General features: G+C 41.9%; 1 protein-coding gene across 5 annotated transcripts in view; it reads left to right on the forward strand.

The window, feature by feature from the left end:
• TENT4A (terminal nucleotidyltransferase 4A) overlaps positions 1-24,400 on the forward strand; it is a 103,336-nt gene that overhangs the window by 20,689 nt on the left and 58,247 nt on the right. For all 5 annotated transcript variants that reach the window (XM_075062669.1, XM_032795133.2, XM_032795144.2 and 2 more), the window contains exons 2-6: positions 7,708-7,831; positions 10,460-10,506; positions 11,605-11,725; positions 13,434-13,541; positions 21,652-21,780. In XM_075062669.1, the coding sequence (XP_074918770.1) occupies positions 7,708-7,831; positions 10,460-10,506; positions 11,605-11,725; positions 13,434-13,541; positions 21,652-21,780 (529 nt within the window). The remainder of the gene's footprint in view (positions 1-7,707; positions 7,832-10,459; positions 10,507-11,604; positions 11,726-13,433; positions 13,542-21,651; positions 21,781-24,400) is intronic.

Genomic DNA, 24,400 nt, shown 5'->3' on the forward strand with positions numbered 1-24,400 from the left:
GGTGCACTATGGATATTTCAGGCTCTGGCTGAGCCTCTTGGGTAGGGTTGTCTGCTGCTTCTGCCAGTTCAGGCCGCTGGTGCCCTCTGGCGTTGGGTTGGAGATGGTTTGCAAGCGCTGGCGTCAGTGCTGGCAACGGTTCTGGTGCTGGTTGCTTTTCCAGTTCGGTTCTGGGACTGGATGCACTGTGGCTGTTGCAGTCGTTGGCAGGGGATCCGGGTCCACCACCTCTGTCTGGGTCTCTGGTAACACAGACGGGGCCCTTGTGGACGGCTCAGGAACAGGGATGGGTCTGGAAGCTTGCCTGGCTTGGCTGCGTGTAACCATTCCCACCTCTTGGCCCGCTTCACCTGGTTGCCAAGTCTTCCCCCAGTAGCATGGGGATGGGATAATTGTCATAGACTGCAAAAGTCCACATTCCTGACCAGCCTTGTACTGGACAGGCAGTTCAGCTGTAGGCAAGTTTACAGATTTTGACATGAATGGGTAAATTGTCACTTGGGCCTCTGGGTTGATGAATTTGGGGTCCACTAAGGATTGGTGGATAGCTGACACTTGTGCCCCGTGTCTCTCCACGCGATAACCTTCTTTCCGCCCACTCTCAAAGTTTCCCTTCGCTCCGAGGGTATTTGAGAGGCATCTGGGCCTGGGGATCTTTGGTGTGTGATGGTGGTGTAATGAACTGCACTCGGTTGGGGTTCTTGGGCAGTTGGCCTTTATATGTCCCAGTTCATTACATTTAAAAGCATCGCCCAGCTGACTGGTCACTGGGCGAGGTGGGTTGCTGGAGACTGGTGAGGTGGGACAATAGGTGTCTGGGGCTTTCCTTTGGGTTGTAGGTGGGGTCTTGGGTTGCCCCCGGTGATAGGGTTTATTTTCTGTTTTGCCCCCCTGATATTCGCTCCCCTTGCTAGTAGCTTTTTTTTTTCTGCCACTTCCACCCATCTGGCTCCAATCTCCCCCGCCTCGGTTACAGTTTTGGGCTTCCCATCTAGGATGTACCTTTCTATTTCCTCAGGAACACCTCTAAGAACTGCTCCATTTGCATTAGGAAGGACAGCTCTCCAGAGATTTACATTTGCTCCTGATATCCAGGCATCCCAATTCTTTCCAATGTGGTAGGCGTGTCGGGTAAATGACACATCTGGTTTCCACCTTAGGGCTCTGAACCGCCGACTGGGCATGCTCAGGTGTTAGCCCCATTCTGATTCTGGCCTGGTTTGAAAAAGTTTATAATCGTGTTCATGTGTTCCTTAGGCATTTCAGCCGCCACCTCTGCTAAGGGTCCACTGAGCTGTGGCCTCAGCTCTATCATGTACTGGTCTGTAGAGATGTTGTACCCATGGCAGGCCTTTCAAAATTTTCTAAGAAGGCCTCAGTGTCATCACCTGCCTTGTAGGTGGGAATTTTCTGGGATGGGAAACAGTACCTGGAGAAGGGTTGTTAGGGTTTGGCTGGTTCCATATTGCTTAGCCTTTGCTAATTCCAGGGCCTGCTTGGTTCTAATCCAGGCCCATGGGCCTCCCTCTGGAGCTCTTAGCCCTCTTTGTTTCCTCTTATCTTTTCTTTTTCTTCTCTTTCTTTCATCTCCATTCCTTATTTTGCTGTGTTCAGCCTCTCTTTATGGCTTTTCTTCTGCTTCCAGCCTAGCCATTTTCCTGTTTTAGGCTGCTTCCTTGGCACTCATTTTCTGCTTTCTTGTGCTGGCCTGCACCCCTCTGCAGCTTACTGCCTGAATGGGAATGCTTGCTAGCTCAGGCTGCTTGGTTAACAGAGATTTTCTAACTAGCTATACCCGAGAGGTAGAAAAAAAAAAAACAATTCACTTGTAAATGCCCTTTTGCTGGCTGTCTGCTGGCTCACAGCTTGAAGCCTCCTCTTAACAAAGACCCTTGTTAAAAAAACTTAACACCTCTGCCCTCAGGCTGCTTTCCAAGCAGCTAGAAAGGAGAAAAAAAAATCCTACTGGCTTTTTTGGTTTTCCTAAAAAAACCTCTCACCCTGCTGCTTTCCCTTTAGAGAAGGAGAGACCATGTCTACTGGCTTTTTTTTCCCCACTTTGAACTTTCCCACCACTTTGAACTTTAGGTCCAAAAAGTGGGGACCTGCATGATCACTTTTTATGAGGAAGGAGCGCACGGTCATATCTAATGGCCTCGGCCTCCCCAAGGGTGGTCAGAGAAGCGAGGTGTATGGACCTGCGGGGCTGAAAGTGTCCGTTAGTCTGCGAGTGCGCTCCTGCAGGCTGCGGGGTCCATACCTGAGTGCAGCGTTATCTCAGCTGTTAACACTGTATAACTACACCGAGTGTCGTGGACTCAAGTAGGTTGTGAGAGAGGCTAGCCCGTTCGCCTCCTGCTAGGCACGCTCTCCTCATGAGTTTTCTCTCACGCTCACTCGGTACCGGGCCATAGAAGGTGCAAGTAACCTTCTGCTGCAGGCAGCTTGTGATGCTGCACGACTCGCACTGCCAGAGGAGCATGGCGTCTCGGCGTGAGCGATCGCGCTCCGCAGTTCTTGGCTGGTCTCTGGCGTTCCTCCGGCACTCAACATGTATCTATCCATCCGGACGTTCTCGTTTGAGGGCCGGCTGTGTAAACAGAGGTAAAAATCCTTCCAGCAAAAAGACACATTTACAAGTTAAGAAAACAAACATAAGACTAATCCGTCTTGCCTGGCTATTACTTACAATTTTGAAACATGAAAGACTGATTCAGAAAGATTGGGAAGTCTGGGTGTACGTCTTGTCCCTCTCAGTCCTGAGAGCGAACAACGAACCAAACAAAAAGCACACACAAAGACTTCCCTCCACCAAGATTTGAAAGTATCTTGTCCCCCCATTGGTCCTCTGGTCAGGTGTCAGCTAGGTTCACTGAGCTTCTTAACCCTTTACAGGTAAAAGAGACATTTAACCCTTAACCATCTGTTTATGACAACCTCTTCTTGCAGTAGAGCCATTATCTTTTTTTCATAAGCATTGCAATAGAGCTCAACCGCTTAGATCAGGGACCCATAATACTAGGCATAGTGTACAAACACATAGGAAGATCTTAAATGGAAGCATGTTATCCATTTTGTGATGTATTAACCTGGCGCTAAATTGTTATCAGGATGGATTTGATTTAAATAATGATTTAAATCAATAGTCAAGAAAACTCAATTTAATCATAGATTTCAACATAAGAGTGCATTCTTATTTGTTGTTATAACATATTCTTCACAACTCAGATAGATTTAGGTTTCATTTTTAGAAGGTACGCAATATACATTTTTTAAGTGACTTATTTTGAAATTTTTCAGATTACCGTAGTTTTCCAGCTATATTAGAAAATGCATGATTGTTTGTTTGGTTATTTCATTTACCAAAGATAGTTGAAGCATACATTTATGAAGTCATTGGGGAAGTGAACTCTCTCAAATGCAACAGGTTAATCATTAATATTTGGAGGATTTTTTTGCCATGCTGTATTAGGTGGAGAACATCACTAGACAGACATTTTAAATTTTTATTTAACTAAAACAACAGCGTTATGTATTCTGGATTTTTTTCTTCAACAGCAAACATAGAATATTTTAACAAAGCAACCATTTGAATTTAGTTAAACATTCAAAATTTTTAAAATCAGGTTTGTTTTTGTTAAAATTGTTTTTAACTAAAATAATTAAATGTAATTATTTAAAAAAAAAAATAAATCGACTGTGTCAGCCAGGTCAACATGAGAAACTTAAAATATTGGTATCTGCAGCTAAGTCAGTCATCTTCACCTTAATTTTCCTGTTTGTTCATAATCTGGAAAATAAAAACAAGCTTTCCTGATTTTTCAGGACTCAAATGATTTCTCAATTTGTAATGAATTAGTCCAAAGGAAGAAATTATTCTTTCTACACTGGCAGAAGAAGCTACTGCTATTAAAAGTGAGATTATCACTTTATCAGTCTCTGAATCCAAGTGCTTAAGTGACTTCCTCCAGTTCGCTGTTGTGACTTTCTTTAAAACATCAGCAAACATTATATTTCTTGAATGTTTTACCCTTAGCTCTGAAGTTTGTTATAGTTGGCATTATGGAGGGATGATTGCTGGATGTCCATGTCATAGCCAACTCCTCTTCTTCATCAGTTTAGGTTTGACCTTGGTACCGAGTATTGAGAATATTTGCAAGAAAATGAGCTGGAGATAGTGCTTGTCCCATTCATTTTTTTAATGTTTGTAATTTAACTCTGTCATTGCAGAGATCTCTTTTTAAGATCTCACTCAGTTCCTTCCAGATTTCAAAAGCATCAGCAATAAAACAGCTATTTCCCTGCATTTTGTTCAAGACTACAGAAATGAGCTTCAGGGTGTACTCAGCACGTGTTTAACATTTCTCTTAAGCCCAATGTTGGGAACTTTGGCTGTGACAGTGTCATCTATTTTTTTTCAGTTTTGTTCACAAACTGTCATCAGATTAGGCCAGTTCTTGATACAGTGCTCAAGACCGTCCACTACTGGTTCCATTGCACGGCTTGTGGGAGAGTTAGCTTGGTTCTTCCCACTTTTTTCAGAGCAGCTGCTGCAATGTGTTTGTTAGAGAAGTATTCTGCAATTTCAACAACGTTGCCCTTTATTTCTGGAACACTGAAGTCTTTTGGCTAGGAGATGCATCAAATGAGTACTGCAACTATACGTTATTAGCCTGGGACTCTCTTCTCTGTTTTCTAAATAATTTCTTCTCATCTTGAATACATTTGCAGCATTATCTGTGACCAAGCTGCGTACTAGACATTTGAATTTTTTTTTTCAGTTTGTTGTAGCTTTTACTGCTATTTCTTGTCAGTGTTCTACTGTGTGTGTATTTCCTGATGTATCAATTGTTTCTGTAAGGAGGACATTCCCTTCTTATGTCGTCACACAAGCACATTCAACAGGATCCTTGTGGACATTGCTCCACCCATCAAGGATAAGGTTAACAATTTTACCCTCTCGACGTTTTGCACACTGCTCAATTTCTCTTTCATATACTTTATCCAGCAATTTGCCTGAGACATCTGCTGTGTTGGTGGACTGCATCCTGGTCTTAAACATGGTTCAGTCATTTAAATGTGGGTTCTCAGTCATAGGAAAAGGAGAGTTTGTCGCATAAACAAATGGGGCAATTTTTTCATCAGTTACCTCTTTTTGTAATCTGCTGGTTCTTATCACAAACTTACCTATGGTGGTTTCTGGATGATGAAGATTTTTTTCTTTTTGCTACAGGTGATAGACTGTGGCTATGTGACATACATGATGTGACTGAAACACTATCATTGGCAGATACTCTTAAACAATGGAAAATGATGGCGATCTTGAAGGTGGATAGTCTTCAGAATTCTGTATGTTGAGGATGGATTCTTCTAAACAAAATAAGTCAATGCAGTTCTGTAATTACTACCGTACTGCTTATTTAGTGTTACTCATTGCATTCACTGACACTCAGTACTACTTTAAGGTGAAATTGTAAAAGGAAGGTCTGCCTATTTCAGCTATTTATTTTTTTATCACAGCTGCATCTAAAATGATAGTACCATTCAGTAACAACTATATCTTTTGCTCATATATGAGAAATCAAGAATAGTCCAGAAGGAAGACAGGCAGTCCTTAAGGAAGAAGTATGAAATAAAATAAAAAAGTTTACCAACCTGAAGATCCTGCATGTTCAAACATGTTCCTTTCATCATCTTCAACACAACTTCCTCCTGAGAAGGAACACTTCTCATGATGTTGTTTCATTTGGGCAACCTGGCCTTGCATTTCTTTGTTGCACTTTTTGCATTTTGCACGCATGCCTGATTTACCCACAGGTAGAGGAACTTCATTAAAATATTCCCAAACTGGGTGTCTCATACAGCCTGCTGCCATTATAGGTTTTCCCTTCTAGTGAGAGAATGGTATGATACGTCTTCAAATTAATGAAGGCTACACTCAGAAAGACCTCAAGACTTCTGGAATGTGTTGCTCAAACAGTTTCATTTTTGTTTCTACTGCCTATTCCTCCCTTCTCACATTTATCTCCAGACTTCTTCTCCTTGTCCAGATCTATTCCACCTCCAACAATCTTCTATTCATTGAACTTTATGAACCCTTGCACTTCTAGGGATTGACTCTGTGAACACAAATTTGCAGAGGGACAATAGGGTTGAGGTCTGTTATTTCTAACCTCCATTTATTTATTTATATATGAACATTTTTGTTGTTAACAAGCATGTTACCCTGGAGACACACATCCACAGTTTGAGAACTGCAAAACTAAGCATCTCTGATGGTATCTTCTAGACTGAGCACTGAGTCCCATTGGGTAGATACAAAGATTAACCTAAATCTATACAGAAGCCCCTGGAACCCATAAAATTGGGTCCCTAATCCATGAACTGTTGGAACTCATTTACAAAATTTATCTTAAACATTAAATGAATATATTGTCTCATACTATAGATTTAGAATTTATAATCCCTATTCCATGATGAGATACATTGTAGCTCAAATATATCTTAATTAAAACTGTCTTTAGATAGGTTTTTTACTTCAAAAAGCATTTGATCAAAAAATCTGCTTTAAAAATTGTTTTGTTTTTTTTTTAAATCTTTGATTTTTATCCACCCTGGTGAAAATCCTGCTAGATGCCTTCAGAGAAGTAGAATTTACAAGGCAAGTACAGGAGAAATTCATATTTCTTATGCATAAATTAGAATCTCTGTAATACTAAAACTAGCTTAAACTCTGTGGCGCTCACCATTTAAGAACCCCATTGTGTAATACTCAGAATTTTATGCATCTTGCCATTTTCCCCCTCATTATTTTGAAATAGCTTCCTTATTTTGGAATTAAGTAGCCAAAGTTGATCAGGCTTAAATTAGTGAGCTAAAGGGGGTTAGAAATCGGAATGCCTACCAACAAAAATATTTGTTGGGACTTGCTTCAGTTAAACGTGTACATATTTCTGTTCTGAATGTATGGAGACTATGTAACAGGGGTGGCCAACCTGCGGGTCCAGAGCCACATGCAACTCTTCAGAAGTTAATATGCAGCTCCTTGTATAGGCACTGACTCTGGGGCTGGAGATACAGGTGCCAACTTTCCAGTGGGCCAGGGGGTGCTCACTGCTCAACCTCTGGCTCTGTCACAGGCCCTGCCCCCACTCAACGCTTCCTGCCTCCTCCCCTGAGCCTGCTGTGTCCTCGCTTCTCCCCCTCCCCCCCAGAGCTTCATGCATGCTGCAAACAGCTGATCAGGAGGTGCAGGGCAGGGGGGGGGAGAGGGGGAGGTGCTGATCGGCTGCTGGTGGGCGGGAGGCACTGGAAGCGGGGGTGGAGTGGGGGGCTAATGAGGGGGGCTGCTGATATTACTGTGGCTCTTTGGCAATGTACGTTGGTAAATTCTGGCTACTTCTCATGCTCAGGTTGGCCACTCCTCCTATATAATCTATGAAGTACCAATACCTTGTCTCTAGACTTAGCACACGTAATTAAGATGATAAAATATACATCAACTTAGATAAACTGTTTTTGAAACAAGGAATCTTTTTTGTAGAGTAGTATTTCTAAAAATGATGTTTGGTTGAAAGGCTATTGACTTAAAAACATGTATACGGTGTTAAGAGTATAAACCATTTTGTTTGTTTGTATTGGATAGAGAAGTTCCATCATCACTGTCATTGCTGATGCTACTGTTTTATTCCCCACCCCCACCTGTAGGCTCCATGAAGAAATAATTGACTTTTATGACTTCATGTCCCCTCGTCCTGAAGAAGCAACTATGAGAAGAGAAGTGGTGAAAAGAATAGAGACAGTCATCAAAGATCTTTGGCCTACAGCTGATGTGAGTACCTCTCAAGTTTCAAATCAAATTTACTAGAACACTGTAGAACAGAGTTCATTTAAGTTCCATTGTGTCTTCCTAATGCAACCTTTCTTGAGTTCTCTCTCCATTTAACTTTTTAAAAATGAATTTGTTGCAACTCTTGCATTACAATATAACAACCACTGCTGGCTCTTACAACAAGCTACTCTTAATTGAAACCATCAAAGCTTAATACAAGAATTTCAAATCTAGGCTTCAGGTTGCTGAAGCCTAGTAGTTATCTTGCTCTCTAAATCTTCAATTGCCAAAACTGACTAAAGCAAAATTACACCCAAATTAGAAATTCTTATACATATCATTTCTTGAGTAATAGCTTATGATTAATATAAGGAATTAAGTTCATATGTCAGTAATCAACTTAGAGTGTAGACTTGCTTTAGCAACACTAGCTAAATGTTTGACATTTGTTTTTTAGAACTTTTTTAATTTTTGTGGGATTGGTATTGTAAATTATAAAAGAAACATGTAAAACCAAGCACTGATAGGCTGGCAGATACTTTTAAAACACTATGCCTTGAAGATCCATACAGATCTTCCTACGTTATGGAAGCAGTAGGATATCAATATCCTGTGGAAAAAATGTGATACAAAAGTATGACTAAAATATGCTTAAGGATTGTTGAGGGAAAAGTGTGTCAGAGGAACTAAATCACAATGTATAACCTCCACCAAGAGGTCTAAAGAAGGAAAGTAGTAATAGCAAGGTGAGTTGCTTGAGGCCATATTTTGGACAAAATTCTAGATCCCTTTCCTTTTGGTTTTCAGTAGCTTAAATAGTAAAATTTTTGCAAGCCCTTTCTGGAAGTCTGTTCTTACTTTTTGTGGTTCCTTTTGCTGTTACTTTTGCATACTGTTGGTGACTCTTATGGTAAGCAGCCTTTAATCAGATTTATTTGCAGCTGTGATGGTCTGCTGAAATGACCAAACATGCAGCAGAGAGACCTATTTATATAAAATACATTAGTGTAATAGGGAACCTTAAGTGGCATATGTTTGAGAGAAGTTTGTCTCAGAAATGGTTTAACACATCTACTGTTTGTCTGTTAATTATCCCTGTAAACATATGGAGAAAATTTAACTGCTGTTGACTCTTTTTTTTTTAATTTGATTGGACCAATTTCTGTTGGTGAGTGAGACATTACCCCACGCACCTTGTGTCTCTAATATTCTGGGACTAACACAGCTACATTGCATACAACAATCAAATTTGATAAGTCAGTCTTGCATTATAGATGATTTATTTTGTTTCTATTAAACTGTTAGCATTCATGTATTGTGTTTCCTTAATACTCACGTATGCATAAAACTTATTGGACAAGGACATTGTTTTTAATGTCTATTTAAATTGGTTGTGTTTTCAGCATGTCTGCAGCATCCTGAATTAGCTTTAAACAGAAGAAATATGATCTTTAGAATAGTTTCAAAGGAAATCCTGGTGAAAGTTTAGTCTTGGATACTATGTTTTTCATTGGTTTCACTTAAAGTATATTGAAGTAATCCCATTTACCAAGAATAACCAGTAACACATCCAGTTGATTAGTTCAGCCACAGGAATTGCCATATTAGATTGGTGGTCCACCTAATCTAGTCTTGCCTCGCTCGAGATTCTAGTGGGATGGCTTCCATATTTCAACCAATAAATATGGAGCTATGATGTGGATGTTTGAAGTCTTTCTACAGTTCACTGGCTGTAGAATTAGTGTATTTACTTTGCTCAAGGTATTTTTAATATCTGTTCCAAGACTGGCTTCTTCTCTTGTCTTTTAAAATTCATTGCTACTGTCTTCAGATTCTGGCATCACTGGTTTAAAAAGTAAAGCTATCCCTGAGATTGATTTTCCTCCGACTCTCCAATTATGCTTTTCTCAGAGGAAGGGATTGTTCATTAGCTTAAACCTCTCCAAGTGGGGTTGAGAGTTGTTGCAATAAATGACTTAGGCCAGGTCTACACTACAGACTTCTACTGGCACAGTGTTCCTCAGGGATGTGAAGAAGTGACCGCTGTCTGATGTAGCTGTTGTAGCAGTAGTCGCTACTGTTTTTACAGTAATACTAGCAAAGCCACACTTTTACAAGTATAGCTTACTTTGCATGTAATGGGTGGCTTTACTGTAGTGATTCAAAGTGCAACTTTGCCAGTATAACTGTAAGCACACTAGGAAAGCTTTACTGGTGTAGTATACTTCTAGAGTAGGCATGGCCTTGCTTGCAGTAGTCTTTGTTCTGCTGCCTGTGGTGCTAGACATGGTTTTCCTGAAGAGAAGTGACCACCCTTTCCTGTAAAGAATTAACATTTTTAGACTTACTGTATTAAACTCCAAACTTCTCTCAATACTTGAGGAGTTGGGGGGGCCGAGTGAGGCTAACTTCACACCACATCTTCCTTTATGATGTATTAATCTAAACTTGACAGAATTTGAGCTGGGGTGGGATAACATTTGTTTACATTAGTCAGATAGAGTCTCAAGAAATAGTTTAAGTAAACTCATGTTTTCTGGACCTATTAACTGTAAGACTTGTTTGGCTACATTTTGCTTAATAATAATAATTGCAGGATATGTTTTAGTATTTAACTTTTCCTTTCAGGTTCAGATATTTGGCAGCTTTAGTACAGGGCTTTACCTTCCAACTAGGTAAGTAGCAAGTTACTTTGGTACATAACCTTTTTGGTCTGTCTTATGAAAGTGGTGATAAACCTCTAGAGGGGATTTGGTTTATTTTCAAATATTTGCAAACCAGAATGTGCAAATGTAACAAACATTACTGGACGTCTGTATCTAATGTCTCACCTAACCGGGGAAAGAGCCACTGAACATACTATGAACTTTTGAAAGTACATCAATATTTTAATATTCGTTGTGTCACCATCCATACCCTCCACTGATTGCTGACTCTTGATTGAAATAGTTTCTCTTAGATGCACTCTGGGATAACACTTGTTATCTTTTGCGATAATTCATTCACTTACCCATACAAATTGAGCAGTATTGTGAAATATTTCATGCTTGGTGGGATAGCTGATATTTACTGTCTAAGCTATATAATAACTGAGGTAATAATTGAACATTAATTTTCAGTGGTTGTCTGTTTAATCATTAATTTCCCTGTCTCTTACCAACATAAAAATCTTTTTAGAACTGAAATTTAGTGTTTACAAATTATGCCGTTTCTTTTGCAATTCAGTCAACTCCGTTTTTAAAATTGTCTAGTTAGTTTCACTGTGAGTCACTAGCACAATGTGCTTATATCTTTATTTACAATATCACAGGCTCCTGCATACTTCCAAAGCTGCTTCTAGTGTTTGTTTAAAACCTTTTTGTATTAATTTTTTAAATAAAATCACATTAGTTTTTTAAAACATTTTGGACTCCACAATTCTGTAAACTACTAGTTTGATCAACAGCACAATTAAACCTGAATCTGCAGCAGTAATGAATCCTATATTATTTTTATAGAACTGTATTGCTTCTTGATTTTGAAGTAGGCTTCATTAGGAAAACGTTGGAGAAATTGACTTAATTATTTTTATAGACTTAATTGACCATTCCTATATCGGCGTAAGTTACAGTATGCTAGAAAGTATGGCAGAACTACCATACTTAAAGATTTGAGATTTTTGGGAGCTCTTTCAAAGTATTGTGCAGAAGATTAGTGTTGCCATTTGTCTACAGGGGAATATTACTGTCTCATTTCAGTGGACTTTATTGTTATATTTTGTTTCCTGTCTATAGTGATATTGATTTAGTTGTGTTTGGGAAATGGGAACGCCCACCTCTACAACTGCTGGAACAAGCACTAAGGAAACACAATGTGGCTGAGCCATATTCCATTAAAGTACTTGACAAAGCTACGGTAAGTAGTGAGAAACAAAACTCCTATTTGGAAAAATAAACTGCTTTGATAATAAGGTGACACAAATACAATGTAAAGAAAAAACTTATTAAAGATGGCACATGTAGCTATTTTGGTGCTTCATGCATGATGACTTGCTGTGTTCTTTTATCTCATGTTTTCCTGTTTTCTGGATAACACTTTCGTAGGGTATGTTTTGACAGAATCCTTCTAATAATGATGTTCATAATCACTGTTCCAGAGATCTAGCTTCTTAGGAATTTTATTTACAGTGCTGAAAGTTGTTAGAGGACTTCCTCAATTACTGCTTGGTAGTTTGGCTTGCTATCATGTTGCACTTGTTAAACTCCCTGTCTCTGAAAATGGAACCTTGCGTGCTAATTGTACAATGCTCTTTTACTTCAGCAACAACCTTGTCTCTGGTCATAACTACTTGGCTAGCTAACCTGCAAAGTCTTCTAGAATTCGGAGAACCTTGATCCTATAGACTGTACAACCTTGACTTTGTGGGCAGAGGGGAAACTAGACCAAGAGAAATGTGATGATTGGTTCTAGGTGCTGATTAAACCTTTTTAGCACTACTACATTGGTTGTGTAGTACTTAGTGTGGTAAGCAGCTCAGAGAGTACCCTGGATATGGATAACCATAGGCTCAGTTCTTTTCCAGTGCATGATAATTTCTAGCAACCATTCATTTTCAAGGCATGTCTCTCACACCTTTCTTACAAACCTGATGAATCGGGTGTCATGCATGCTAAGAGACTTTCTAATGGAAATTATGTAATTGCATGTTTGGACTAACTTTAGGGAGATGTTGTACAGAAGTATAGATTAATTCTCCAGGGAAGAAATGTGAATTCCTAAATCCCCTCTGAAAATGAATGAGTTGGCAATGTCAAAAGCAAATGCCCAGAAAGGTGTTATTGCTGTACTATGATGGCAGAGCTAGTGAAGTCCTCTGAGGTTGTGGCATATTATCTTAGTACTTTGGAAACTGTTAGGACTCTTTTTAGGTGGTTAGAGGTGCTAAAGCTCCTCCACTGCTTGGCATTTATTAGTCTAGAAGCCATTCTGATCTGTATTAGCCCTTCCGTAATCACGTCCTTCTATTACTAGTGTGGATTAATGAGGTTATAATTGAAAACTGGAAAATGATAAACCTCTAATTGAAAATAAACACATGCATTTTAGTATAGGAATGTTTTGCGTTGGTCTGGATTTAGTTGGTCTTGTAATCCAGTCACTTCAAAAAAATAATTGTCCGCTTAAATTAAAGATAATAGTTCTCTGTGGGTGTGTTTGCACTGCAGTCAGAGGTGGGACTAGGAGATGTAGACATAATATAGTTAGTTTGAATTACAATAGCATTGATGCTTCCACTTCTTGAGTTAGCACTAGGTACCCAAGGAACCAGGTGGAGTTGTACAGCTTGTGCTGCTAGGGCTTCACTGTTACTGCTTGAGCTAGCTAGATCAAAGCTATCTTGGTAATTTTTACATGTGCTGCATTCATGCCTGTGATTGCAATGCAGACATACCCTAAATCAGCCCCTTGAAGACCTTCACCTGATGTTCAGTAATACAATGTCACTATAGACCAGTTGTCTGAATGCCTTAAATTAAGGAAATGTCTGACTAATCAAATATCGAAAAACTTCAGCCTACTATTTGGGGTATATAAAATGTCTCTCTTCTATAAATATTTGCAGGTACCAATAATAAAACTTACTGACCAGGAGACAGAAGTGAAAGTTGACATAAGTTTTAATGTGGAAACTGGTGTGAAGGCAGCTCAATTTATCAAGGAGTACATGAAGGTACAAACTGCATAATTGGTGCTACTAATCAATAAACATCAGCATTACTGTTTTGTCCTTTACTCTAAGGCATGTAAATTTGTGTCTTAACGCTAAAACATTTAGATGCACGGAAATGTTATGGGTCTCTGCCTGGAAGAGAATAACATTAAATTTCGTTAACTTTAACCAGTCTTGTGTTTTGTAGATTGGAGATCAGCTGTGGAAGCAGTTAAACTTTTGAAGGGCAATGGGTTTTCCGAAGAGGCCCTAATAAAATTGGACTAGAAACTGTTAGCTTTAGTTTTCTGGCAGTGTAGTTCTAACGATTTGCCAGAGGCTGTTAAGAACATAAGAATATCCATACCATCAGACCTAAGTTCCCTGTAAGCTATGCAGCAGCCTATTTAGCACCACACAGGCACTGAGGGAACCCACCTGGCTTGGATCTGCCGCGGATGGGGGGAGAGGCGCACTCCCCTGACCAGGACCTAGCTCGGCCCCCAACCTGCTGGGGAAGGGACGGACCGAACTGAGCCCCAGCCTGGGCCGGTTGTGCCCGGGGCGCTCCTTCCCCAGCCCCAACTTAGCCCTGGGCCTGCCGTGTCTGCGATGCTTAGCCTGTGCCCCGAGCCCTGGAGCTGCTGTGGGGGGAGAGAGAGCTGGGAGGAGTCCTCTCTCTCCCTGCTGTAACCCCGGAGCACTCTCCTGCACCCCTGCTGGAGCCCCTCATCCCCGACCCCACCCCAGAACCTGGACCCCCAGCCAGAGCCCTCACATCCCTGTACTCCAACCTTCTGCCCCAGCCCTGAGCTCCCATCCCACACTCCAAACCCCTCGGTGCGCACCCTCTCCCCCAATGCATTTTGTTATGTCCACCAATATAAAGGTGATGTGTATCACCCAATGATCTGATGAAGTGGATATTCACCCACGAAAGCTCATGCTCCAATACTTCTGTTAGTTTATAAGGTGCCACAGGACTCTCTGCTGCTTTTACAGATCCAGACTAACACGACTACCCCTCTGATATTTGAGTGGTAAGAGCTAATTAAAACCCATCATTTTTATGTGTAGTTGGGATTATTTTGCACTTATCAACATTGAATTTCATCTGCCATTTTGTTACCTAGTCACCCAGTTTTGTGAGATTTCTTTGTAATCCTTTGCAGTCTGCTTTGGACTTAAATATATTGAGTAATTTTGTATTGTGTGCAGACTTTGCCATCTCGCTGTATACCAGATCACTTATGAATGTGTTGAACAGCATAGGTCCCAGTACAAAAATGACCATTTATTCCTAACCTTTTCCTGTCTTTGAACTACTCATGAGAGGACCAGGAGCTAGGACTGTCCACAAACACTAATCCTTTATATAATATAGAAGCACAAGACTCTGATGTAAGACTGTCAAGCCAACTCCTTTATAGTTGTGTAACAAGATTCTACTATAACTTTAAAATAAGATGTCCTAATTGGCTTGTAAGAGCTATGAGCTACCTTAACCTTATCGGAAAGTTTCAGTATAGTAGAATGACTTCTATCGCAGTGAAAAACTTGAATATTATACTCATCTGAAAATTTGGTACCCCCTATGGTTACGTGTAACACGTAACGCTACTATAAAAAGAAAATGAAATATCTTTCCCATTCTGTATTTCTGTGCTTTCACATCACTTCATATTAGGCAGTTATTTGCTCATGTGTAGTCGGTGTCTGCATTGCAGACGAACCCTTAAACATAAAAATAACGAAGAGTCCTTGTGGCACCTTAGAGACTAACGAATTTATTTGGGCATAAGCTTTCGTGGGCTATAACCCACTTCATCTGATGGTTGGAATGGAAAATACAGGAGCAGGTATAAATACACGAAAGGATGGGAGTTGCCTTACCAAATGTGAGGTCAGTCTAACGAGACAATGCCACAAGGACTCTTCATTGTTTTTGCTGATACAGACTAACACGGGTACCACTCTGAAACCTTAAACATAAAGACTTTCTGCTCCACTGTTTCTTTTTTTAAAAAAAGTCTTTTGTTTTGAAAAGTTTAACACTTTATACCACCTTATCAGAAATCAAAAAAAAAAATTTTTTTTTTAAACTAGTAATAGGGACTGTGCCAACTAGAGTGTTAATGGTGGGAGGTATTAGGTTAGCTAGAGGGGAAAATACGTAAGCTGAAGAGATTTGCGTGGTCACATTTTGATCTGCAGTCATTTTTTGACTTTGTTTAAAAACATTAGACAACTTGAATCTCACTAAAATACTTGACTATTATATCTTAGATTCTAAAATCACATATTAGAATATCATTGTAATAGCACTCCCAGTGAAGGTTAAGAAAATACTTCCTTGCCAAACCTTATTTTCTTCTTCAAGTAGTGTCCCTGTGGGTGCTCCACTGTTGGTGTGTTTCTTTGAGTGCTGGTCCCTATGTGGATTCCAAATATAGTTACGCATGAGCGCCATGCGCCACAGCCGTAACTGTTCATAGTAGTGTCCGTTGACCCACACGGCTTTAAGAGGCTGTGCAGGTCGACACCACTCTAGTTCCTTCTTACTGCTGAATGGCCAGAGTTGGAACCACTGTTCCTTGATGCTCTTAGCTTGCTAAGAGAACTACTCTTTTCATTGTATATAGTTTTCCCCTTAGTTCGTAGGTTTCTGCTGGACTTCTCCCCCCCGGGGATCTTTCCCTCAGGGACTGCTCCAGTAAGCTGGTTTTTAATACTGTGCTTCCTGCCCATGCTCCTCCTTTGTGAACGACTAGCACCAGCACTGAATCTATTGTCCTGGTGAGAATCACATTAGTGCCTGCTGCTCATCTGTTGCTCATTCCCGCCACATACCTGGGAAGCCAGAGAATTTCACGTGTGCAAATTGCTTATGGAGGAGACTGTGCGCCCATGTGCACAATTGGATCTGGTGACCACAGATCTGTCGGGGATGCCCAGAACCGGCAGTCAGCACATCCCCTGGGCCTTTCCCACCCGGCACTGGTGTCACTGGCCCATCCGGCCAAAGCCCACACTGTGCACAAGAAGCATGCTCATATGCATAAAGGTAGCTCCCTGATGGGGACTACCTATAAGCACAGAGCTGTGCCAGGTCGGGTAAGAAATTGTTCATTGATCCAGATGCTCCTGCTCCAAAGAAGCCTCACATGGAGCAGAAGTCCAAGCACTATGCCCCACCAGTGCCACTGCTGACCTCGGTGACTGATCCACTGCGAGGACCATTGGGACTTACGGCTCTGCGTACACCAGGCCATCTCTCCCCTCTTAAGCCCACAGCTGAGTTCATGCTGCTATATGCTGGGGCACCTCTATGTCCCAGCCCTTCAGGTGTCTTTCATCTGCTGTCTCCTGAGGATAAGACGCTCCTGCTCCACTTTTTTCCACACTTGCCCTCAGACGCACCTTTTCTTCTCTTGGACTGTGCGTCCTTCACTGCACCAATGGTGCCACCAGCTCCGATAGCCTGGTCTTCAGACTCTGAGTAGTCCTCTAAACCAGACACTGCCTTCATGCTGGCCTAGTTGTACAGCCCAAATCCCTGGCACCAACCGTATCATCCTATGTATGCTCCGCAAGCTGGTCCATGGTTCTGCTACCTATGAGCCCTGTTAATGCCTGATGATCCCTCTGCTTGGCTCTACTGGGCCACTTGGGACCTCTGCCATGACTGCGTTCTATCGCTCCATCCCCATCATCACCCTTCTCTAATGCATACCACTTCTTCTCCCTCCCTCCCCCCCCCCCCCCGAACCTCCTACTGTCCCACTCCCTTCAACATCGGTGGTACCAACAGCGCCATCGTCTCCTCCAATCTGTACGGGCACTTTTGTCCCCGATGATCTTATCCTGCCCACACTCTCTCTCTCCTCCCAACGACTACGTGCAGCACCAGGACTTGCTACAGCCCTCAACCTGCCTGTTGAGTATGTCCAGGATCCACAAAACCAATTTCTGGACAGCCTGCAACCCCCTGGACTCTCCCATACTGCCTTCCCTATTCATGATGCCCTCATGCAGCCAGCCCAAGCAGTTTGGCATAGCCCAGCATTTTGTGCCCCTACCCCAAAACTGGCAGAATGCCATTATTTCATTCTCTCTAAGGGCACAGACTTTTTCTTCACCCTTCCCCGCACCCTCACCTTGCTGGTGTTGCAAGGTGTGACTGAGTGCGCCTGCCAACAACATTTCTGCTCCATGCCACCTGACCGGGCTGCTAAGAAACTGGACCTGTGGGCCGCAAGGTCTGCTCATCTGCTAAGCCTCCAATTTCATATTGCCATCCTGACCAAGTATGACTTCCTTTCGTACTCTAAGCTGGCAAACTTTCAGGCCTTTCTTTCCCTGGAAAAATAGCAGGACTTCCAATGTCTTGTGGATGAAGGCAGGCTGGCAGCTAAAGTGGCTTTCTAGGCTGCAGTTTATGCCACTGACACTGCCTCCTGCTCCCTGGCATTTGGAGTCATCTGCTGAGATTCTTGGCTCTAATCCAGTGGCTTTCCGAAAGAGGTCCATGTGACGGGTTGGGTCACAGAAGCCCGCTTGGGACTGCCACCTAATGTGCTGAAACTACCTCTAAGCCCATTGTCCCTGGCAGGTTGGGACTTCATTACCAGATACACTAGCCTGCTACAAACACAGACCCAGTTTTGAACCACGTCCCCCAAAAACTGCAGGCTTAACTGAAAACAGCTTAAGAAGTGCTCCCGTCTCCAACACATTGGAAAACATAATCCCAACTATACACATACCACTCAAGAAAGAGAGTTATTTTGGATAGTTCTCTGAAAACATCTACTTAATGTGCAGCAGCAGTCAAAAAAGCAAACAGAATGTTGGGAATCATTAAGAAAGGGACAGATAGTAGGAGGAAAATATCATATTGCCTCTCTATATAAATCCTGAATACTGTGTGCAGATGTGGTTCCCCCCCCATCTAAAAGAAAAAGATACATGGGAACTGGAAAAGATTCAGAAAAGGGCAACAAAAACAATTAGGAATATCGAACAGCTTCTGTATGAGGAGAGATTAATAAGACTGGGACTTTTCAGCTTGGAAAAGAGACAACTAAGGGGGGATGTGATAGAGGTCTATAAAATCATGACGTGGGTGGAGAAAGTAAATAAGGACGTGTTGTTTACTCCTCATAACATAAGAACTAAGGGGTCACCAAATGAAATTAATAGGCAGCAGGTTTAAAACAGAAGGAAGTATTTTTTTCATGCAACACAGTCAGTCTGTGGAACTTTTTGCCAGAGGATGTCGTGAAGGCCAAGACTATAACAGGGTTCAAAAAAGAACTGGATAACTTAATGGAGGCTATGTCCATCAATGGCTATTAGCCAGGATGGGCAAGGATGGTATCTCTAGCCTCCTTTAGTCAGAAGCTCAGAATGAGCGATGGGATGGATGACTTGATGAGTATCTGTTCTGTTCATTCCCTCTGGAGCACTTGGTCTTTGCCACTGTCAGAAGACAGGATAGCTGGACCTTTGGTCTGACCCAGTATGGCCATTCTTATGTTCTTGTGCAAGGAGAATTGTTTGTTTGAAAAGGTCTGCTTTAAAATGACGTTTAGATGGTTGAATAAGAAGTGTGGAAAGAAGTCTCACTTGTTGAAATTTTGCATAAAGGGGCGGCTCCAGGCATCAACACCCCAAGTGCGTGCTTGGGGCGGCAAGCTGCGGGGGGGTGTGCTCTGCCGGTCGCCGGAAGGGCGGCAAGCAGGTTGCTTTCGGCGGCATGCCTGCGGAGGGTCTGCTGGTCCCGTGGCTTCGGTGGGCCTCCCGCAGGCTGCCACCGAATCTGTGAGACTGGGGACCTCCTGTAGGCAAGCTGCCGAAGGCAGCCTGCCTGCCGTGCTTGGGGCGGCAAAATGCCTAGAGTTGCCCCTGTTTGCATATATAGTACTCGTATGCTTAGCCAAGTTTAATTAGAGGAAACACTGTAATAAACTGTTCATTTCCAATATTTGAAAGATTTAAACAGGGACATTATCTTAATTGTGTACAGAAGTGTAATTTGGAAAGGTGAAGGACAAATTTGTGTCAGTTTATTAAACCTTTCGGACCTCTTCTGCTGATGCTTTAAAATATGGTCAAATTAGGCAAATAAAAATTTCTTAATGATATAGAGTGACTTGCAGTGCAGTACATAAAGTCTTTGAATTTGGCTTGATTAAGTTTTCATTAAAATGTTAAAAATAAATAGCACCTCCCCTCCTGCCCCCTGCAAAAAAAAAAAAAAAAAACCAACAAAAAACCCCTCCTCAAAAATCTGAATTTGCAGAAAACCTAAGCAGCTTTTCTGACTCAGAACTTGTCACAATCCAGTTTGAAGTCACTGTCTTTGAAGGTACCTAAACCTTAAGATTTGAAATATCAACAATATCAGGCTTTCACTTTTTTTTCTTGGTGACCTGAATTGTGATGTCCGCTGTCTTAACCTGGATGCTGGTTTACACCCACCTATATAGGCTTCAGAGCCTGAGCTGAACCTTGAAAGAGTTGTCCACAGAGCTACTTTTAGAGCACTAGCATGACCTTCAGTAGCCTGAGTCTGTTGCCCCAGGCTGAGAAGCTTGCTGCCATGGTCTGTTAGACATACCCTTAGTGTTTTGTGTCTAAATCTTCATTGCCCCAGTATTCCAAACTCCAGTAGGTTTTTAGGTTAATGTAAAAATTGATTGCAGGTTTCTGTTGTAAAAGTTAGTTTGATGACATTTTTGGTTTAATGTTTCAGTGAAAATTTGAGTGTTTTGTCAATATAAATTTTCATGAGTTCAGTTTCTGATGAATTTTTGTTTTTGATAAGCCTCTCAAATTCGTAAAACAGTTTCTAGAAAACTGCCTTTTTATTTCTGTTGTTTTTCACAAGAAGAGGAAAAACATTTCCTAACCAGCTCTAGTTAAATCTGTGAAAACCGTAATGAAAGCTACCACTTTAGGGTTTTTAATATATTCAAAACTGAAACAGCTGAGCTCTCTATTCAAAACTAAGCAATTGCTTGTAGGCTGAGAGCAAGCTTGGAAACTGTCAGTCCAAAATGAATTTGATAAAATTTTGAAGAACTTAACTAGAACTCAGAATATTTTTTCCATCCTAACATACTTTTTGTTTGTCATTTAAATAAATGGGATTGGTATGTCACACACAATTGAAGTGAGCTGCATTGAAGTTAGTCTTAAGTGAGGTAAGGCTCCACATAATACACTGCTTAAGAAACTATTGGCTAAATTAAGCATGTTGCACAGCCATCATTCTGAACATTAATATTTTATTTCCCACCTTTCCATGAATGACATGTAAAAAGTCTAGCTTTTACAGAAGTGAATAGTTTCTATATTTGAAATATGTAAAGACTGAAAGTCAGTTCTTTCATGCTGAAAGGCAAATTTTTTGTATGCTAGGTACTCTTCCTATATCTGTTAAAGAATTCAGCAGTGTACCCACTGTGGTGCACCTTCAGTATGCTAGTATGCTGCTTTAAAGTCTTCACCTTAAATATAGGACTTCTTTGTATGGGCTCAAGCAGGTCCTGAATAGCTTTTATACTCTGTGAACTGAACGGTTTTCTTGGAAAGCTTAAATAAATGTGAGGCTGGTATAGTATAATGACTTGTTTCTTCACAACTTTGTTACTATGCATAAAAACTAACCAGCTTTAGTGAAACATTTATATATTTGATCTGGTTTGGATTATTAATTATACCTATACAGCAAAGTTTTAGCTGTCTTCTGTTACTAAAATCAGCTGTTACTGCTGGTTATATCCCTCCTGCAATATAATTTGATGATCACTTTGGATAATAATGTCTTGGCTGATGGAAGAGTTTTTAAAAAAGTAGCTTTCTGTGTTAACCTTAATTTTTCTTTTGTTAGGAAGATACAATATACCAAATTAAATACCGTACTTACACAAATAAAATGTGAATAGAATAAAATAAAGTGTTAACTGTTCCTTTGAGTAAACAGCTAGTAAAAATAATTTCAAATAGCCTGATTTAAAAGTCCTGTAGTCAGGTTTTTGAGGAGAGAATTTTACATGTTAATGCCTCTTAAAATCTTTATAGAATTTGTAATAGATTATAACAGGCCTATTTTCCCTATTTACAGAAATATTCATTGCTGCCTTACTTGATTTTAGTATTAAAACAGTTCCTTCTTCAGAGGGATTTGAATGAAGTTTTTACTGGTGGAATTAGCTCTTACAGCCTAATTTTAATGGCAATTAGTTTCCTGCAGGTAAGTTCTCTATTTTGTTTGTTACTCTGTTCTTTAAAATTTTAGTTTCTGCCATGAATTCCCTTATCAATCGGCTGTTCTCTTCTCTCTCCCTTAGTGACATACAGCACTCCGTTTGTTGTTAAGGCTTTGTGATCTCCATTCCCCTGCCGGCTGCCTCTCGTATTTCTGAGAGCTCTGCACAGAGTATGGATGAGAACAGCAGCAGAGGCCTCTGAAAATTGATTATTATCATATAACGTTTGGAGAATGGCATAGTGGCCCTCTCCACACAACCTTTTTGCCGAACCTGCTGCCTAGAACTGTCTCTTCCTCTGGCAGAGGGTGCCAGTAGTCTGCCACACCCCCTCTCTGGTTGGGCTGCAAGCAAGCAGACCACCCAACATGGTAGTCATTTCAGTAGAAACACTGGAAACTGTTGTCAAATTATGGTAATGTCAGAGCCTTACTGATTTCTCCATAGCGACTCCTCCCTGATCTTTTACTCCTTCCTCCCTGTTGCCAGATAGAGGATGGATGGAGGGGATGCCCTGAAGGCATAGGGTGGAGCACCCACAGGGAAAAATTAATGGGTTCTCTGCAGCCAAGCTCCGCCCTCCTTGCCTCCTTCTGTCCCCCCGCCCCAGTGCACCATGTCCCTGCTCCTCCCCGTCCCTTCCAGTGCTTCTCTACCCCCCGCCCCGCGCGCCACCTAACAGCTGTTTGGCAGTACTTAGGACTTTCTGGGAGGAACTGGACGCAGTGCACTCAGGGGAGGAGGCAGGGCAGGGGCGGGGACTTAGGGGAATGGGGGTGTGGTGAAGGGGGGTGGAGGTAGGGGCGGGGGGTGTCAAGCACCCACCCAGCAGAGAGGAAGTCAGCGCCTATGCCTGAGGGTCCTTGCGTGCCCCTGAATTCCTTTGAAGTCTTCTCTGCATCCTTTGCTTGCTTCCCTTGTCAGCAGACCTCTTGCTGTGCTAGTGGGAGTAGGCTTGGAACCAGGACAGCTGGGCCTGGCTGTTCTCTTACCCAAATGCCTGTTGTGATAAAGGCTACTTCTGATATACAAAAATGTATGTTTATGGACCACACACAGAATTTTGATACCCTGTTAAAAAGGTAAATTATGTGCAAATCTTGTATTCAGTATATTATAGGTGAGGCTAGTTGCCCAACACTCCATTATAAGACCTCATTTTCAGCTGCTTATAGCTTTGATTGGATTGCAATTTTTCCATTGTAGGTGTTTCCTTCAGACTGACTTGTTGCAAATTTCAGCTAAAATGGTTTAAGCAGTTTCCTAAAACAAAGCTAAGGAGAAATAAAATCATAATTCAGTCCCTTGATGTGGCATGCATTATGATTAGTCTTTTTAATTAAATACTTGTTGCATATGGCCCATTTGTAAATGTTTGTGGAATTTCTAGATTATCATTCAAAAGCCTAACTACAGTGAATTGGCAGTCAGTTAACTGAGATTAAAAATGGCCTCATGCTGATCTAGGCATACGCTCCAGCATAGGTGTTCTTTATGAGTAGCTTTGGTATTTACTGTATATACTCTATCACAAGCCGGTTCATTTATAAGCCGACCCCCCCCAAGATGGATAAGTAAAAATGGAAAATTTTTATAACCTGTTCATAAACCGACCCTATAATTCAGGAGTTAGCAAACTTTGGCTCCCGGGCCATCAGGATAAGCCACTGGTGGGCCATTATGGTTTGTTTACCTCGAGCATCTGCAGGCCTGGAAGTAAACCTAAGTAAACAAAGTGTCCTGGCAAGCCAGCTGCTTACTCTGACGGGCCAGGACAGCAACTGGTGGGGAAATTTTTGGAGGGGAGAAGCTGGGAGTCAGGGGAGTAACCCCTGTGACCACCCCCCACATGACCCCACCCCTAGCCTGGGACCCCCACACTCTCCTCATCCTATCCCTTCCCACTTTATCTGGGGAGGGCCAGGGCAGGATGTCTCTGACCTGACTGGAGCTGCTCCGGCAGGCCAGGCAGCGTGGCTGCAGCTTCCTCCGGCAGGTCAGACCGGGTAGCATGGCCGCAGCATGTTCCAGTGGACTGGGCCTGGCAGCGTGGCCACAAAGTGATCCGGTGCCTGGGTGGCATGGCCACAGCCTGCTCTGGGTGGCGGGGCCGAGTGGCAGGGCTGCAGCCTGCCAGCCCCAGAGCTGCAGTTCCTTTGCAGGCTGGGGGAAGAGCAGCATGGCCAGAAGTGGAGAGACTCTGGCCCCGCCTCTTCCCTTCTGTCTTTGCTGGCTGTGCTGCCTCTCCTTGTTCCCTCTGTTGGGGAGAGGGGCTGTGTTTCACCTCTCCCTCTCTATACCTGTTCATAAGCCGCCCCCTGTCTCTGGTGCTTCCCTTTTTTACTAAAAAAATTCGGCTTATAAACAAATATATATGGTAGTTGTCCGCTGTCTGAGGTGGCTTCAAGTTGTGTACATCTGGTAAAACGTGGGGATGATGGTGAGAGGCCAGCAATGCGTATCTGTTCTAGATTGCATAAGGATTTGTAGTGGAAGCACTGAGTTCTATTTTCTGTCCATCTTCTGAAAACTGCCACCACTGCAGAATCCCTATGAAAACTTAAACCAATATTCCTTCATTTTCTAGGCATCAAATCTAAGTGG

The sequence above is a fragment of the Chelonoidis abingdonii genome, chromosome 2 (genome assembly GCF_003597395.2).
Source record: "Chelonoidis abingdonii isolate Lonesome George chromosome 2, CheloAbing_2.0, whole genome shotgun sequence".
NCBI classification, from domain to species: Eukaryota; Metazoa; Chordata; order Testudines; family Testudinidae; genus Chelonoidis; species Chelonoidis abingdonii.